Source organism: Microplitis demolitor, chromosome 7 (genome assembly GCF_026212275.2).
Source record: "Microplitis demolitor isolate Queensland-Clemson2020A chromosome 7, iyMicDemo2.1a, whole genome shotgun sequence".
NCBI classification, from domain to species: domain Eukaryota; kingdom Metazoa; phylum Arthropoda; class Insecta; order Hymenoptera; family Braconidae; genus Microplitis; species Microplitis demolitor.
In genome coordinates this window covers 2,789,467-2,805,465 of record NC_068551.1, presented here as the reverse complement: position 1 = coordinate 2,805,465, position 15,999 = coordinate 2,789,467, and the positions used below count along the sequence as shown (strand labels likewise).

The window sequence follows — 15,999 nt, the reverse complement described above, 5'->3', positions numbered from 1 at the left end:
TTTTTTGCTCAACTCCTTCTCCTCTTACTTTTTCTTCACCGCATCCCTCTTGGAGCCTTATCCTCGCGGCCGTTACTCCTCTTTTTCCTTCTGCCGCCTTTTTTTTTCTTCTTCCATCGCCAATAAATAATCCTCTGTCAGACGTTCATTACGTCGTTAAGTTTTGGGCCAAACTTATCCCGCACCTTGTTCTCTCTCTCTCTCTCTCTCTCTCAGCTCTCGAGCGTCGAACCTAATAAGCACTTGGATACCTGGCTTTCATACCTCACTCTCTGCGTTATATTCCTCATCTTCATCCTCATCTCTGATGCAGTCAGCCACCAGCTACACTGCACATTTTTCATATTATCATCCCCTCAGGAAGTACAAAGTGACTTACACCAAAACAAAGACCATGATTCAACCAACGAAACTTCCTCAATTCCTCAGACTTTTATGTCTCATGACCTCTCAATCATTTCCCTTTTTTTTCATGATATGCATACGCCCCGAGCCCCAAGTAATCCATAAATCATGATAAAAAAAAATTTAATAAAATATTTTTCGCATATATTTGAATGATGAAAACAAAACATAACAGCCCGTCGTTAAATCAGGCAAAGAAAAGGCCAAAGACACAGTACCAGAGAGTTTGGGGTGGAAGGCAAGTGAGTAGCGGCAGCTGCGAGTAGTTGGCCGGCTATTAAAACCGACTTACTCAACCCTCGCGGGTGTACAATCCGCGGGATCCCCTACTACTAATTCCTCTCTTGCGTCTCTTGTCACAAGCCCCTCAACAAACCCTCGTCTCTGATCCTTCAGTCATCGTCCTTGTTCCACTTACCGGAACCTAAAGCTCAGGCCACTGTGACTGTGACACATTTATATATCATCCATAAACTATGAGCCGCTTCAAATATTAATACAAATACTAATACTAAAACCCATGCTGATGAACTCGTACAGAGTATGAGTCCAGGAACACTAAATGACCCATGACAATGCTTGGGACAAAGAAGAGACTACTAAATAACGTAATGAGAATTGAAAGGATGGAAAAAGAAGAAAAAGATGTTGAGGAGCTAAAATTTATCACGCATCGGCAATAACACTGCATGCGATCGACGTTAACCGCTCTGGCGTTGCGAATCGCTTGGCTATGATTCGTCAGGGGTAAGGAAGAAAGGACGAGAGTTGACAAATGCAGAGTTTTGGCTCACTGAAAGAAGAGTAGGAGCTGGGGTGCGAGTGACGTTTTAACTTTGTCAGCCTTCAAGGCAACTGAAAAAAAATTTAATATAAATTGCTGTTATATTTTATTATATATATTATATATTAACTAAAAAATAATAATCCATAGACACGGAGATAAAACATAGTCTTCTTAAGCAATTAATGTTGCTAGGTAAATTTATGCACCGGACCAGAGTTTCTGACAACCCGGAGGACGCGGTTATTAAACCGATATCAAGGTATAACTCACCGATAAGCGATTCTCATCTCCATAATGTTTATACAATGACAGCACCGGCGCCACCACTGAAAGTCAGCAAAACGAGTTGATCGTTTCGTCTTTTTTACTGTATTTATTTTTTATTTTAAATAAAACCCCATGGGTGTTTTAATAAAAAAAAAAAAACAAGACAAGATTTATTGCTTCTTATTACATTTAAAATTAAATATATAAGTCTATATCTTATACTTAATTATTTGTATCATAATTTTTGATTATTCAGCCAGGGCATCCATACACCATTGAAATTAACCGGAAATGATTTTGGATCAATTGGATTTTTGCTTTGTTCTACTATAGCTCCTCGGTAGCCATCGATAAAATGCTCGAGTGTTTGAACCATCTGTAAAAGGGGACAAGAGAAATAAAAGGGATGATATATAATTTGTCACGTGTCGAGTTAAGTTGGTGTAGTAACAGTAGTAGTAGTAGTAGTAGTAGTAGTGATAGTGATCGCAGTTGTAAGAAGAGAGAGAATAAGTTGATGGATAGTCTACTTACCTCAGGATGTTGCTCGGAAATGTCAGTCGTTTCGCATGGATCAACGCTGAGATCGAATAGACAACGAGTTGAACAGTTGGCGTATTTATTAAATGATTTACATACAATCATATTTTTCGAACGTAATTGTAATATTTTTTTTTGTGTCGTTATTGTACCGGTTGTGTCTGCGATAGCTTGACTCGCTGGTGATGATATAACTGCGTCTACGTCGTATGCTGGAGCTGATGGATCATTATCGCCAGCATTTTCTCCGTAGTAGCTATCATACAACCGACCGGCTCCTAAAAAGAATAAATGTATACATTTAAATATTTTAATAGGCATGCGCACATAGAAACATTTAATTCTGATTGTCTTGAGTAAGAAATTATGATGCTGGAAGTAAAAGTCATGAAAAAATTTATTTGTGTCAATAAACAAAGTAAACTGACAGGCAAAAATTTTTTGATGACAATTCACTAAGTAATTAAAATTTTCAGGTGACGGCTACTTTTAGCATCATAAAAAAATGATGCTAAAAGTAGTAGCCATTAAAAAAATTTATAAATCCATGGGAAGGATTTTCTAAAATTTTCTCGGTTATATTTTTAAAAAAATTTTTTGATGACAATTTACTAAGTAATTAAAATTAATAAAGATGTCGGCTACTATTAGCATCATAAAAAACTATGACCGTGTAATTTATTTTAAACTAAAACGTTCCTAAAGGATCAATAATTTTTCATTAAAAAAATGTAATTTTTTTTACTGCCTCAAGTGATGATTATTAACTACAGACGTTTGGTATTTATTTAATTTAAGTTTACGTAATTAGTTAGTGTATACTAATGTGTAAAAGAACATTTGTTACCTTTGAGTAATTTGTACTGTTGAACAATAGCTGCCTCAAGATTTTCCTCAATATTAACCAACAAGGAATTACGTTTGCCGAAATTCCCTCTACTGATGGTGGGCCACTGATTAACGCCATCAATCACTCCTAAGTCAGCGGTATTGCCTCCAGCGGCGCTGTATAGAGTAGGCAGCCAGTCAGTCATGTGGAAAAGATCATTGATGATTCGTGCCTTTTGTTTTATCAACGGGGAAAATACGCACGCAACTCCGTGGACTCCGCCTTCAAAGAGGGTAAATTTCAACTGAAAAAAATTATCAATAAAATAAAATCAGTATAACAATTACAGTTAATTAATATTCATTTACTTACACCGCGAAGTGGAAAATTGGATCCGTGATTCTCGAGAAATCCTATGGTCTGAGCTCCATTGTCGGCCATAAATAAAACGATAGAATTTTCTAACATATTATTCTGACTCAAGGCCGAAACTACTCGTCCAACTGATTCATCAACTGCGCTCATCATGCCTGCGATAATTATTGCCGCCAATTAATTGTAATTAAAGATCGCGACAATAATAATTGAAGAAATTTTTTTTTTTTTAATTACCCGCATATTTACGCCGCTGAAGGTCGCGGATGTAAGCAAAAGTGCGATTAACTTCTGCGAAATCACGTGTCTCGAGTGTTTCCTCAGCGTCAGAAGCATGCGGGGCAAGATGAGATATGTGAAGATACAGGGGCTGACTACTGTCATGTTTGTCAATGATCCTGATAGCTTCGTCCGTGAAGACATCAGTTGCATACTCATTTGTGTGTGACCAGTCTGGTTTTATTTCTTTGTCATTATCTCTATGCATATCGTACCCTGTTTGGCCCTTTATGATAAAATAATTTAAATCCCAGTACTTAAAATCCATAAAATAAATGTTAATATTATTAAAATACTTACGCTTTCTGATATTGTATAATTAAAGTATGTTATGTAGCCATTGTAGTACCCATAAAAAGTATCAAACCCACGTCTTGCTGGCGTATATTCGTCTGACTGGTACCCCAAGTGCCATTTACCGACCATATGTGTCGAGTATCCAAGACGATGAAGATGTTCGGGAAGCAAAGTTGTATTTAGTGGAATACCTCGGGACTCTCCAGCTCTCAAAGGATACCCGTACATGCCTGTTGGTCGATATTTATATTTAATATCGATACTGGTATTAATATTATTGTAATAATATAGTAGCAGTTATATGAATGCATGTAAGAATAAATTTAAATCTTTACTAAGTTGATACTACTTGGATTAGTGTATTAGTTGGTCTGCATACCATCTCTTATCGGATAACGTCCGGTAAAGAATGCTGATCTTGATGGCGTACACAGTGGAAGGACGTAGTGATTTTTTAATATTGCGCCGTTGTATGCCAGGGCGTCGATGTTCGGCGTGGGAATTTGGTTTGAACCATGAAAACTTACGTCATTCCATCCCTTGGTAATTTTAAAAAAAATTAATTAGTGATTATTATTATTGATAGAAATTATTTTTTAATTTTTTACAGCCGCCTTTTAAAGTGGTAAAGTGTAATGTGGGATTTAAATCCCGGTTTCGAAATTATTTTCAAACTTAATTATTTTTTTGCATTTCAGCAGTTTATAAATTTTAAATATTTGTTTTATATTTAAAAAAACGCGGTATCATTTAATAATTAAAAGTCATATATTTATTTATGATAACATTTTTGCTTAATAAAAATAGAATAATAATTTTAACACTCAAATAATTATAGTAGACTTTGACTGATAAGACGTATTTTTTCAGCCGTAAATTTGATATTTTATTTTGGCAAAAATTTATTTTTTTGATAATTTTGAAATTAAAACAACATTTTTTAAAATGATTAATACATTGCTAATTACAGTTTTTATTTTTGACATATATATGAAGAGTTGAACATAAATTATAAAAGAATAAAAAAATTTTCCGTAAAATCGGCGCGAAATTTAAATAAAAATCAAAAATTGTATTCTTCAAGCTCTCTAAACATTAATAAGTGAATTAAGTGAATATTTATTAATTCTGAGCACCGATCAAACCACTTTTTGGAATTAGTGGTTCGGTTTGCACTTGGAGTTAGCGAATATTCACTTATTTTCACAAATTCATGTTTAGAGAGAAAAGACAACGATTTCACCATCTGCCAATAAATCAATAATTACTCCAAACAATTTGAGTATGAAAATTTTTTTCCTAGACGTAAAATTTTGTTGTTAGGCCTTAGCTGACAACACCTTTATCATACATACTAATTAATTTAAAATATGATATTATATTATTACCAGATCATCACCCATTATCATGATTATATGTGGTCGTTTTCGTCGGTTAAAATTTTTACCGTCAACACCATTAAGTATCAAAAAAATAATTACAGTTACATACAAACGAATAGAGATACTGATAATCATCGTGAGAATTTAGAAATTCGATCCGCTCACTTGTAAAGTAACGAAAATAATGACAATGTTATTACTTCGAACGAGTGCCTGATGAAACAAAAATAACCTTGACTTAACTATTGCGATTATACCCATAATTACTGTCGTTTTTATTCGTCCTTTTGTAAATAATTTGCTTTTTATCTCAAACTCAGTGGAGGTTTTTTTCTAATCGTAATCTCACGTCCTGTTACTCAAATGCGGGCTTTTTGAACTCTTTTTAAAAATAAATATGACTTTTGACTTACCATGTCGTCAGTAATAATGACAATGACATGGGGTTTGGTAGGTGTCTTCTTCAACAATTTATCACCCCATAGAATATTTGTTCTCGATGCCGCGATACAAATAAATACCGAAACCACAATCACAGCAGCAATCACTGATGTTATTCTTATCAAATCTAACAGTTTCGAAGATTTCATTTTTCAATACAGTATTGATATCACTCTCAACGTATATCCAGTGTTCAAATGACGATGTAAAAAAATAACAAACTATGTAAAGTAAAAATAAAAGTATCAAAGCTTGCCGATGAAGTCTCGACGACCTCGGTGACAGTAAAATTGAATCGGATATGCTTTCATGAGCAATACGGAAAATAATTCATAAAAATAAAATAAAGTGGCTTTCTTTCCGCTATATTTATTATATTAATGTCAAGTACGAAAGTTTAAATATATATTATGTATTATTTTCTATTTCATTTGTCATTAAATCTTATAATTAAAATGAATTATTTCATTATCCGTATGCGCACATTTTAATGATTACGGATTTATTCGAGTCACGGCCACGCGAATAAACTTTGAAGCAAATGAAAGTAATCGTTATCTTTGTTTTAATATAATGGCTTATATACATAGATATATATAAATATATATAAATATATTTCTAAGCGGTGGGGAAACTTGAATTTAAATTAATTGTCAAAGTTGATGATGCTGTCAATTTATAAATAATAATTTTTATTTTTATCATGAAAAATATCCAGTTATAAAAGCTTACAAAGATTTAAAAATAAATAAAATATCATTGGTTGATCAAGGATTCTATATTGAAAACTCAGGGTTACATAGAACTGGTTTTATATATTTACAATTATCTTAATATATATGTCTTAAATTTTAAACTTCAAATCGACTTAATCGGTACACCAATTATTATTACATTATATATATAGATATACATAAAATTAAAAATAAATAAATTTACGTAGAAAAAAAAATCAATATGAAAAAAAAAACATCAGCGGATTAAATTATTAAAAATAATTGATGATAAGATAAAAATATATTTTAATTACTGTCTCTAGCTTCTATCTTGATTATCATTAGTAAATAATTGACATACTTGTTACCTAAATATTTAAAAAAAAGTTATTTGTCAGAAGACGTAATTTTTTATTTTATTTTAAAAACTCATGACCACAGAGTCTGAGTCAAATGAATGCACTCATACTGACAATAAGTAAAGCCATGCCAATATGAACACACACTGCTAAGGTACTAACTGCGGCTGCTGCATTATAATTGTAACCGTAGAGACCGGTTATCATCCCATAGTCGAGCCACGGAGCCCAGGTGTTGTTTCGTCTTCTAGGATCGGCCATTCCGTCAATTGGAAGTCTGGGCTGCTTCACCAATAAACTACCGTATTTTTCCAGGATCATGTCCAGCTCTGAGACAACCTATCCAGTAAAAAAAAAATTTTTTTTAAATTAACACAAAGTAGATTAGAAAATTTTACATAAATTTATATGTTGTTTTAACATTTTTCATTTGTGCAAAAAAAATGACAATATTTTCTGTTACTGGTTTTCAAACTTTCACTTATTCAAATGTTAATTGCAGCACATGTAGTGTTGATTTAAAATTTTTACACTGTAAAAAATCAGGAGTGATTACGGACTCCATTTACTCACTCGGAGTTCTAGAGTTTCAGAAAAAATTTCTAAAATTAAATTTTAAAAGTGTTAACACTCTTCTGAACCGTGGCACTGAGCTTTTTTTTTTTACACAAATACGAAAAATTTTTTACTGGAATTATTTGTATAAGACATCATTTTTTTTGTCGTAATTGAAAATTTGAAATAATTATTTACTGAGAAAAAAATTCTTATAACCTTTGGATATTGTTTTGCAATATTTGTTGCCTCACAAGGATCATTAACAATGTCAAATAGACACTCTGTTTCATTGCAATAAGAAAAAGTACTTTTTCGTTTGCATAAAACAGTCGCTTGTTCCCGTAGATGAGTCATAGCACTGGGTTGGGTCATTGGATCTCCTAAATGAGCGCTGATAGCCGAAGAAACAACGCTGCTGTGTACCAAAGTATAATTATAAGACTGCGTGTCATGATTTCTTCCCGACTCGCCGTAGTACTGATCATAGTAACCGCGTTTGTAAGCACCCCTGACTAATTTAAATCGTCGTTTAATAGCGCCTTCGGTTTTCGAAACCTCATCGATGTTCAGCAAAAGCGACTCCCGAGGAATATCTTTACCCTGACTCAGATGCGGCCAGTGGTCAACGCCATCGATTTCACCCAAATCAGCGACGTTTCCACCAGCTGCTGAGTATAAAGTCGGTAGCCAGTCGGTGACGTGCATCAGATTGTTCGACACACGAGCCATTGCGTGCAATCGAGGAGACCAAACTGCTGCTACACCTCTCACTCCACCTTCGTACAACGTATACTTGGTCTGTAATTAGATATCAAGTTTAATTATATTTAAATTACTTTATAAAATATTAAACTTTGATTGTTGTTATGCAGTTCAGTACTTACACCTCTTAGTGGCCAATTGGAACCTGAATTACGATATTTTCCAATAGTCGGTGCTCCATTGTCAGTCATAAATATTATTATACTATTCTTCAACATATTTTTGTCACCCAGAGCTGCTACTACGCGACCTAATGACTCATCTAACCGTGAAACCATCACTAAAATACATAAGATTATTAATTTACTCAATAATAGTATATTTTATCAGACAAAAGAGACTGCAGGTAATGTCTGCCGTCACCTCTCTCGGCAGACTTCACACTGGTCTGAAATCGTCTTTCATCCTAAGTGATACCCTAAATTTTTTATGATTACTTGCATTGGAACTTAAAGTTTCAGTGTCAGAGATGTTAAACTGGCGTAGAGACACTGAAACCTCAATTTTCGATGCTGGTATCATGAAAATAATGTTTATGATAAATAAGTATTTAATTACAAGCATAGTTGCGGCGATTCGGCTCCCGAATGTGCGCAAAGTCTTCCAAATATGCGCTGTCTACCGGTACTTCCAATGGCGCATGTACTCCAAGATGACTCAGCTGAAGATAAAGCGGATTTATGGGATCGTGGTGCTCAATTACACGGACAGCTTCTTCGGTGAATAAATCGGTGGCATATTGGTCATGAATATCGTAAGCGGGACTGTCGCCGCGGTGCAAATCGAATCCACTCATATTCTAAAATAATTATTAGCAAATTATTTAAAAAAAAAAATTTTTTTTAAATATGAGTGACAGGAAATAATTACTCCTTGTGAATATTTGTAGTCGTAATAAGCAATATGGCTGTTGTAGAACCCTAAGAAGTGATCGAACCCACGGTGCAAAGGGGTGTGTTGCTTAGTGTGGAAACCCAGGTGCCACTTGCCGATAAGTTTCGGCGAGTATCCAAGATCTCGAAGATGTTCTGGTAGTATTCTTACGTTAAGTGGTAATCCACGTGGTTCACCGCCCATTATTCCCTCACCTTGCATTCCTATTGATCCAAATCGTTGATTAAATTGTTAAAGTTCATTTTCCATAATTACTATAATTATTTTTTTTTTAACAGGTGATACGTACCCATACGTATTGGATATTTTCCCGACAAAAATGCAGCTCTTGTAGGCGTACATGATGGTAATGTGTAGTGTCTATTTAATATTATTCCATTGTAAGCCAGCGCATCGATATTTGGTGTAAAAATTTGACTCGATCCATGGTAACTTACGTCATTCCATCCCTGAAAAGTAAAAAAATAAATTAGAAAATTTTTAATTGCTCAGATATAAAAGTAACTGCTGAGTTATTTATATTTTTATGCTCAAGTGTAAGAGCTTGTAATTTATGTGTAATGTATCTGTAGGATAGGGGCAAGTGTGAAGTTGTAACGATGATTATACAATAGACGGTTCGGTGCGTTTGTCGTTTGCTGGTTTTAAGAAAATAATATTTTTATTTGTTGTGTCGGTTACTGTGAGTCATCAGTAGCAGAGCATCCTTATTGACCATGTGGGCGTTGATAACATAACGTGTCAGCAGTTGTAATTGTCTTAACTAAGGCTCCCATTAATTCAAGACAATTTTATACTACAGAGTAATCATATTAAATTAAATATGTAGATATATGGAGGAAGAAAATATTTTAATTTGTTATTTTGTTCAGTTAAATTTAATTTATAATAATGATATATATATAAAAAAAAAAAAAAAAAACATAAATAAGGTACCAAGTGGATGAGATTGATAACAGCGATCACCAAGATGATTCATTGTTAATAAATTTATTTTTGAGCCATTCAATTATATTTTGACGCGCAAAATCCACATCAGAGTCATGGAATTTTTTTTTTCTTATTCATTATATTGATAATTGATATAAAATATGAAAAGTTTTAATTTGTTTACGTACCAAATCATCCACCATGAAGACGATTATGTGCGGCGCTGATTCATACTGGCCGTCTGTAAATTTAGTACACACTCCGGAAGAAATTATAAGACTGAGTGTTAAATAAATAAATGGAAATTTCATTTTCGTTATCGGGAAATCACCAACACACAAATCTTTTATTTATTTATATATTTATTAATGCACTTTTATATTTGAATTTTTGGACAATTTGAAATTTATCTTCGTACTGGGGGTTCTTGAGTAAGGACAGTATCAAAACATGGTAATCCAGAAGCAACTGAAGGCCCTTGATGAGACGCATGAATTTATATACTACACCCACAATTAAATATATGTGTATGTATATGTATGTATTTACGGTTGAATGAAATTTATGAAGGGGATGTGGAAGACTGGAAGATGCTCACATGATGATTACATCAATGAAACAAATAACGTAGCTTGACTTGTTACATTCATTATGCGTCATGATGCTCTTCGTTGCTCTTGCCCGCAGATGTAGATAATTGGATTACCTAGTTGGTCAAATATTTTTGACACTTCATTTTCTTGTTAAATAATCATCATGCTGAAAATTCATCTCCAAGAGGGCTTCATGATTCGATCATTTATTTGAGCGCAAAATCGTCTGCGTTTAGATGAAATGTAAAAAATATTAATTAGATAAATGACAATTAATAGAATAAATTAAAAAGACTAATAATTGTTTTGAAATTTGAAATAAATAATTTGAACTTAAGAAAGAGGCGGGAAATTTTGTATTTTTAAAAATTTCTATCTGTTTGAAAAAAAATGTATTGTATTGTAAAAAATTAGGAGTGAACTCAGAGTTCTGGAGTTTTAAAAAAAATCATTCTGTATATAGAGTTAATATGAAGTTTTTTTCAAGTGAGTGATTTTAGAATGATCTAGATTTTATTTAAATTCGCATTTACTCTGATTCAGAGATTCAATATTAAAATAAACTCCCCTTCGAAAAGAATTTCACTCCAAGAGAATTAAATTAATAAACTGTGCTCCGCATTCATTGCGGACTTAATCCGCGCTCAGTTTGAAATTTTTTGACAGTAAAAATTTTATGAGTGCAAAAAAAAGTCAACTTTTTATATAAAATTTTATTGTTAATCTTTGGCTGAACATTGTACCCTAAATAACAAAAATACGTCAATTCATAGAAATCCAGATAATTAATAAAAAAAAATATTCAGATAAATCCGGCAGTAAAAAATAAATAGTGAGCGGCTAAAAAAATATCCGTAGAAAACGATATAGATATATATATATATAGATATATTTTTTTTTACGAACTAAATAAAAAATAATTTTTTGCCCTGCGAATAATTTAGTCGTAATTTGACAGAAGCAATAAAATAAATAAATAAAATGATTATGGTAGTTTTCAAAATAAAAACATAAAATATATCATAATTAATGTTCGGCAACTCTTTGGTCTTAATAAGAAAGATTATTAATCTTATTTATGAATCCTATAATTAAAACGACGAAATAGTAAGTCGCCCTATGAAGGGTAAAGGTCAAGTGAAGTTAAGTAGTAATACCAATTACTTTATTTATCGCTTCCTTCCCGAAATACTGGGCGTTTTTTAATGCATTGCATACATTATACACGCACATATTATAACATAGTACTCAGTACTATATTATTACACAAGCTCTATATAAGATTATGGAATAATTAAATAAATTACCGTCTAACCAAGTGGGCATGTAGTTTTAATTTATTATTTTCGTAAAACTTGACACTTAATTGTGTCAGTGTGTCAATTTTCATTACGAAAACAATTATAAGTTACAAACTTTAAAACAATTATTCGTCGAATTATTTTTTTTTAATTTTTCAGGAAAAGCGGGAAAATTCAAACACAAGGATTATCAATTAAAATTATTTAAATTAATTTAAATACGAACGAAAAAATTATCTACGATCTGTTTGGTCTAGCATTCAAATTCTTAAAACAGTTATAGGTGGCGTTAGTGTCCAATCAGCTGATAGTGATGGTAAATGGTAACGTGCTGATGTTGATGTCATGTTACCTTGAAAGTTTATTTTGTTTATGTTATTAATGTTTCATAATTTTGTTAAAATGAAATAACTTGAGTCATGTTTTCAACTAAAAAACGTTTAATTGAACGTACTGGTTATAATAATGTAGGTCGATATGATTATTTAAAATTACTGGCTACGGAATTTCAAACTTCAAAATCAAAAGGTATTTTTTTTTTTAAATTAAGTAATTGTCGATAATAATAATCATTTTTTATTTGTTGATAGTTTAAAAATATATATGTTTATTAAAATTATTTTTGTTTTGATCAATACTTATTATTACAGAATAATTAAAGACACATCCAATCCAAATCAATAAAAGATTTACTCCATTAAAAACAAATGATCAATTTTATAAAAAAAATTTTTTTTTTTCGATTTGAAAACTGTAATAAAATTACTACAATTAATATTACGATTTAATGTTCTTTATAATTATATTAAATACATTACTTATGTACTACTTAGGATAATTTAAAAAAAAATTAATTACTAAATATTGTAGATTTGATCTGAAGATGCTGGTAAATGGAACCAGTGAAAGATTATGTGTGAATGTAGCAGGCACTAGACAAATTTAAAATTATTAATAAATGAGTAAATAATTAATAAAATAAAATTTTAAAAAATGGGCATTTAAAAAATTTTGAAATTAATAAGTCTATTTTTGACAAATATTATTTTTTATATTATTTACTTTACTACAGGAGCAAAGTTACGGGCTACTCTTCATAGATAGTCATCTTCATTCATCCTCATTTATCCTTTTATTCTCATATGGGTCTAAATTCAAAAAATAATTTTTTTCCAGGACTTTTTATGGCTTTTCCTACTAGAGGACATCATAACGAACAAAAAACGTTAGTATTGTGATGGGTTATTCCCAACAGGAGCAAAGTTACGGGCCAGTTTTCATAGATAGTCATCCTCATTCATCCTTATTTATCTTCATTTATCCTCATATGGGTCTCAACTCAAAAAATAAATTGTTTCCAGGACTTTTTTGGGTCTTTTCTACCAGAGGACATCATAACGAACAAAAAACATTAATATTGTGATGGGTTATTCCCAACAGGAGCAAAGTTACGGACTACTCTTTATATAGTCATCCTTATTTATCCTCATATGGGTCTTAACTCAAAAAATAAATTTTTAAATATTTATAATTTTGAATTCGTCTGATGTCCGCTACATTCACACTCATGAAATATTATCAATAAATTTTTTATCGATCTGGATTGAATGTGCCTTTAATTAAAATCAAATGATAATAATAATTAATAAATATTTAATATTAATATTTAATTACAGAGGCTAGAAAACAAGTACTGGCAAATTTATCAAATTTCGCATATGATCCAGTTAATTATGACTACATGCGGCAATTGAGAATAGTTGATTTATTTTTACACGTTCTTTCGGAGCCTGATAAGATTCTCGTGCAGTTTGCTATCGGAGGAATATGTAATTTATGTTTAGGTAAGACAATAATTACTTTAAGCTGAAAGACCCAATTATTGACAGGGTACCAGTGACCTGATAAATATAATCTGTAGTAAAAGTAGCAAGCAACTGACAATTTTTAAATTTACTCATGTCAATAGCTAAGCTTTTTATTTAATTAATTAATTAATATACTTGGTATTTATTTACAGATCCAATAAATAAAGAATATATCATACGGAATCAAGGCGTACAATTAATAAAGCCACTTCTATCATCCGATGATGAGCAATCAACATTATCTGCTATCACAACATTAATGTTTCTAGTCACTGATACATCTAGAGAACAAATAATCACACCAGAATTAATTAACCAATTAGTTTATTTATCTAATTCATCAAATAACCGGATTAAAAATCTAGCAGTTATTTTTCTGCAAGACCACTGCGGATTTAACGAGACATTAGAAACTTCTGCGAGTACATCAGCTGATTAATTAATTAATCAAAAATGTATTTTTTAAAATTAACCAGAAAATTTAGTAATTTACCTAGAAAATTTACTAGAACCTTGAGTGATTCCGTAGTTAAAAGAAAGATTGAAACTGGCGATAAGGTTTTGGTTGTCAGAAAAGTCACCGAGGATGACGTAATGAATTTTGCAAAATTAACTGATGATTATAATCCTATTCATGTAAGTGCTGAGAGGAAAGTAGTACATGGCGCTCTGCTGAATGGTTTTTTATCTGGTGTACTGGGTACTAAACTTCCTGGACCGGGGACGATCGTCGTTCATCAGTCTCTCCATTATCCGAAGCCTTGTTATGCAGGGGATACTATTGAAATAACGGTCACTGTTTTGTCAGCGAGAAAAATAATAAAATGTGGATACAAACTCGTCGCTGATGACGATCGAATTGTTTTAGAAGGAGAAGGGACATTTATTACCAGTAAAATAATATAATAATTTGACCTAAAATAAATGTTATCATTTTGTAATTAAATTGTGTTATAATTTTCTACTTAAGTCATTTAATTATGTGATATTAATTATGTAAAGTCATTGTTTACCTTTAGTTTTATTAATTGCAACCTTGCAAATTATTCATTTCATAAGCTAGTTTTATTTATTTTATCAATTGCGTTACTGTTTGTATAAAAAGAAGTGTAATTACACTTTACGTTCATTGACAGTTTTGAACTGCTGGTAAAACATTGCAGTAAGTAATTTTTTATTTATAATCAATAGTAATTAATAATTTAATAAATAATTTATTTAATTTTATTTTAGATGATTTATCAAATTGGATTAATTTTTTTCTGCTTTGCTGCTGTAAGAAGTAAAAGCGAAAATTATGTATCTGTAAGTGAAAAAATCACAACAGAAAATATAAATATTAATATTACGCATGTAAACTCATCAACTGTTCCGACAAAAGTTCCTGGTTGTCTTTGTGGAATTTTTCTCAGTGGATCTAAAAAAAAGATTAAAGAATTACCTGAAGGAGATCCTGTTATCACTCATGATATTTTTGAAGAATTTCCAAACAATTCCGATGGCAATAAATCGTGTATTAAAAAGTGTCTATCAATTGTAAGTTTAAAAATATGAAAAATTAACGACCCTGTGGTCAAATTCCAAAACTTCCCGCTGTTTTCAAGCTCAGAAAGTTTGACAATGTAATTTTTGGAGCTCTTGAAAGTCAAAAAATCGTTACTTTGTGTTCAACCAAAAAAAATTAATTTTTTTCATATGATATCTGGAACAAAACGTCTAGATCTGATGGAATCTCGATTTTTAAAAATTGTACCACACCAGTAACTTCCTTTATTTTAAATTTTCAAATTTTATAGCGGGAAGTTTAAAAATTAAAACAATTATTTTAATTAATTAGATAGGAATTACCAATAAAAATAATAGAAATTTTTGTTTTAATTTGCAGATAGTGAAACACTTACCAAACAGTCCAACAATTATCTGCAGTTCATTAAACCGCGATTGCTACAAAGAACGAGTGAGTATTTAATTATTCATTTATTACTTTAATTAAAAACATTAATTTCATAATTAAATGTATGTTAGGCTCAATTATTTATAAAAAATAGTAGCGACAAATGGATCAGAACAAACTTATCAGCTGGCCGTGAGTTTTGCTGCAAAGACAATTTACCTTACAAGTGTTAGTTAAATTAAATATTTAATTTTTATACCAAATCAATAATTTTGTACGTTTCAAAGTATGTAAATAAAAAATAATTTAAGTAACCATTTAAATGTCCCGCGGTAAATCTATTATTAGCTCAAACACCCTGAACTCATTTTTAAACTTAAGCTGATGTATTTTAAAGTCAACTTACTCAGGCTTATATAAATAGTTTTTAAAAAATATTTTATTTATTAGCAATTAAATAACAAAAAATTATATTTGTACTTAAAAAAATTAATTAATTGCCATTATATCCACAATTAGTTA

At 31.3% G+C, this 15,999-nt stretch overlaps 3 protein-coding genes across 4 annotated transcripts; 1 reads left to right on the top strand and 2 right to left on the bottom strand.

Moving 5' to 3' along the window:
• Positions 1-1,693: 1,693 nt before the first annotated feature.
• LOC103571123 (arylsulfatase B) lies at positions 1,694-6,111 on the bottom strand. Of its 2 annotated transcripts, none has more exons than XM_008549148.2 (8): positions 5,575-6,111; positions 4,159-4,318; positions 3,783-4,009; positions 3,441-3,708; positions 3,201-3,358; positions 2,847-3,132; positions 1,994-2,277; positions 1,694-1,835 (listed from the first exon to the last, which is right to left on the bottom strand). In XM_008549148.2, the coding sequence occupies exons 1-8, from the start codon at positions 5,749-5,751 to the stop codon at positions 1,695-1,697; spliced, it is 1,701 nt and encodes a 566-aa protein (XP_008547370.1). In that variant the 5' UTR covers positions 5,752-6,111; the 3' UTR covers position 1,694. The 2 variants fall into 2 exon arrangements, with proteins under 2 accessions (XP_008547370.1, XP_008547371.1); XM_008549149.1 differs by lacking the exon at positions 5,575-6,111 and adding an exon at positions 5,168-5,382.
• A 302-nt stretch (positions 6,112-6,413) lies between these two features.
• Positions 6,414-10,634, bottom strand: LOC103571122 (arylsulfatase B). Its single transcript, XM_008549147.3, has 7 exons — positions 10,010-10,634; positions 9,181-9,340; positions 8,868-9,094; positions 8,556-8,796; positions 8,120-8,277; positions 7,452-8,033; positions 6,414-7,016 (listed from the first exon to the last, which is right to left on the bottom strand). The coding sequence occupies exons 1-7, from the start codon at positions 10,130-10,132 to the stop codon at positions 6,768-6,770; spliced, it is 1,740 nt and encodes a 579-aa protein (XP_008547369.1). The 5' UTR covers positions 10,133-10,634; the 3' UTR covers positions 6,414-6,767.
• Positions 10,635-12,010: 1,376 nt separating this feature from the next.
• On the top strand, positions 12,011-15,803 carry LOC103571118 (uncharacterized). Its single transcript, XM_008549136.3, has 8 exons — positions 12,011-12,243; positions 13,392-13,559; positions 13,736-13,947; positions 14,124-14,409; positions 14,647-14,674; positions 14,873-15,119; positions 15,469-15,540; positions 15,609-15,803. The coding sequence occupies exons 1-8, from the start codon at positions 12,135-12,137 to the stop codon at positions 15,708-15,710; spliced, it is 1,224 nt and encodes a 407-aa protein (XP_008547358.1). The 5' UTR covers positions 12,011-12,134; the 3' UTR covers positions 15,711-15,803.
• The last annotated feature ends 196 nt before the right edge of the window (positions 15,804-15,999 follow it).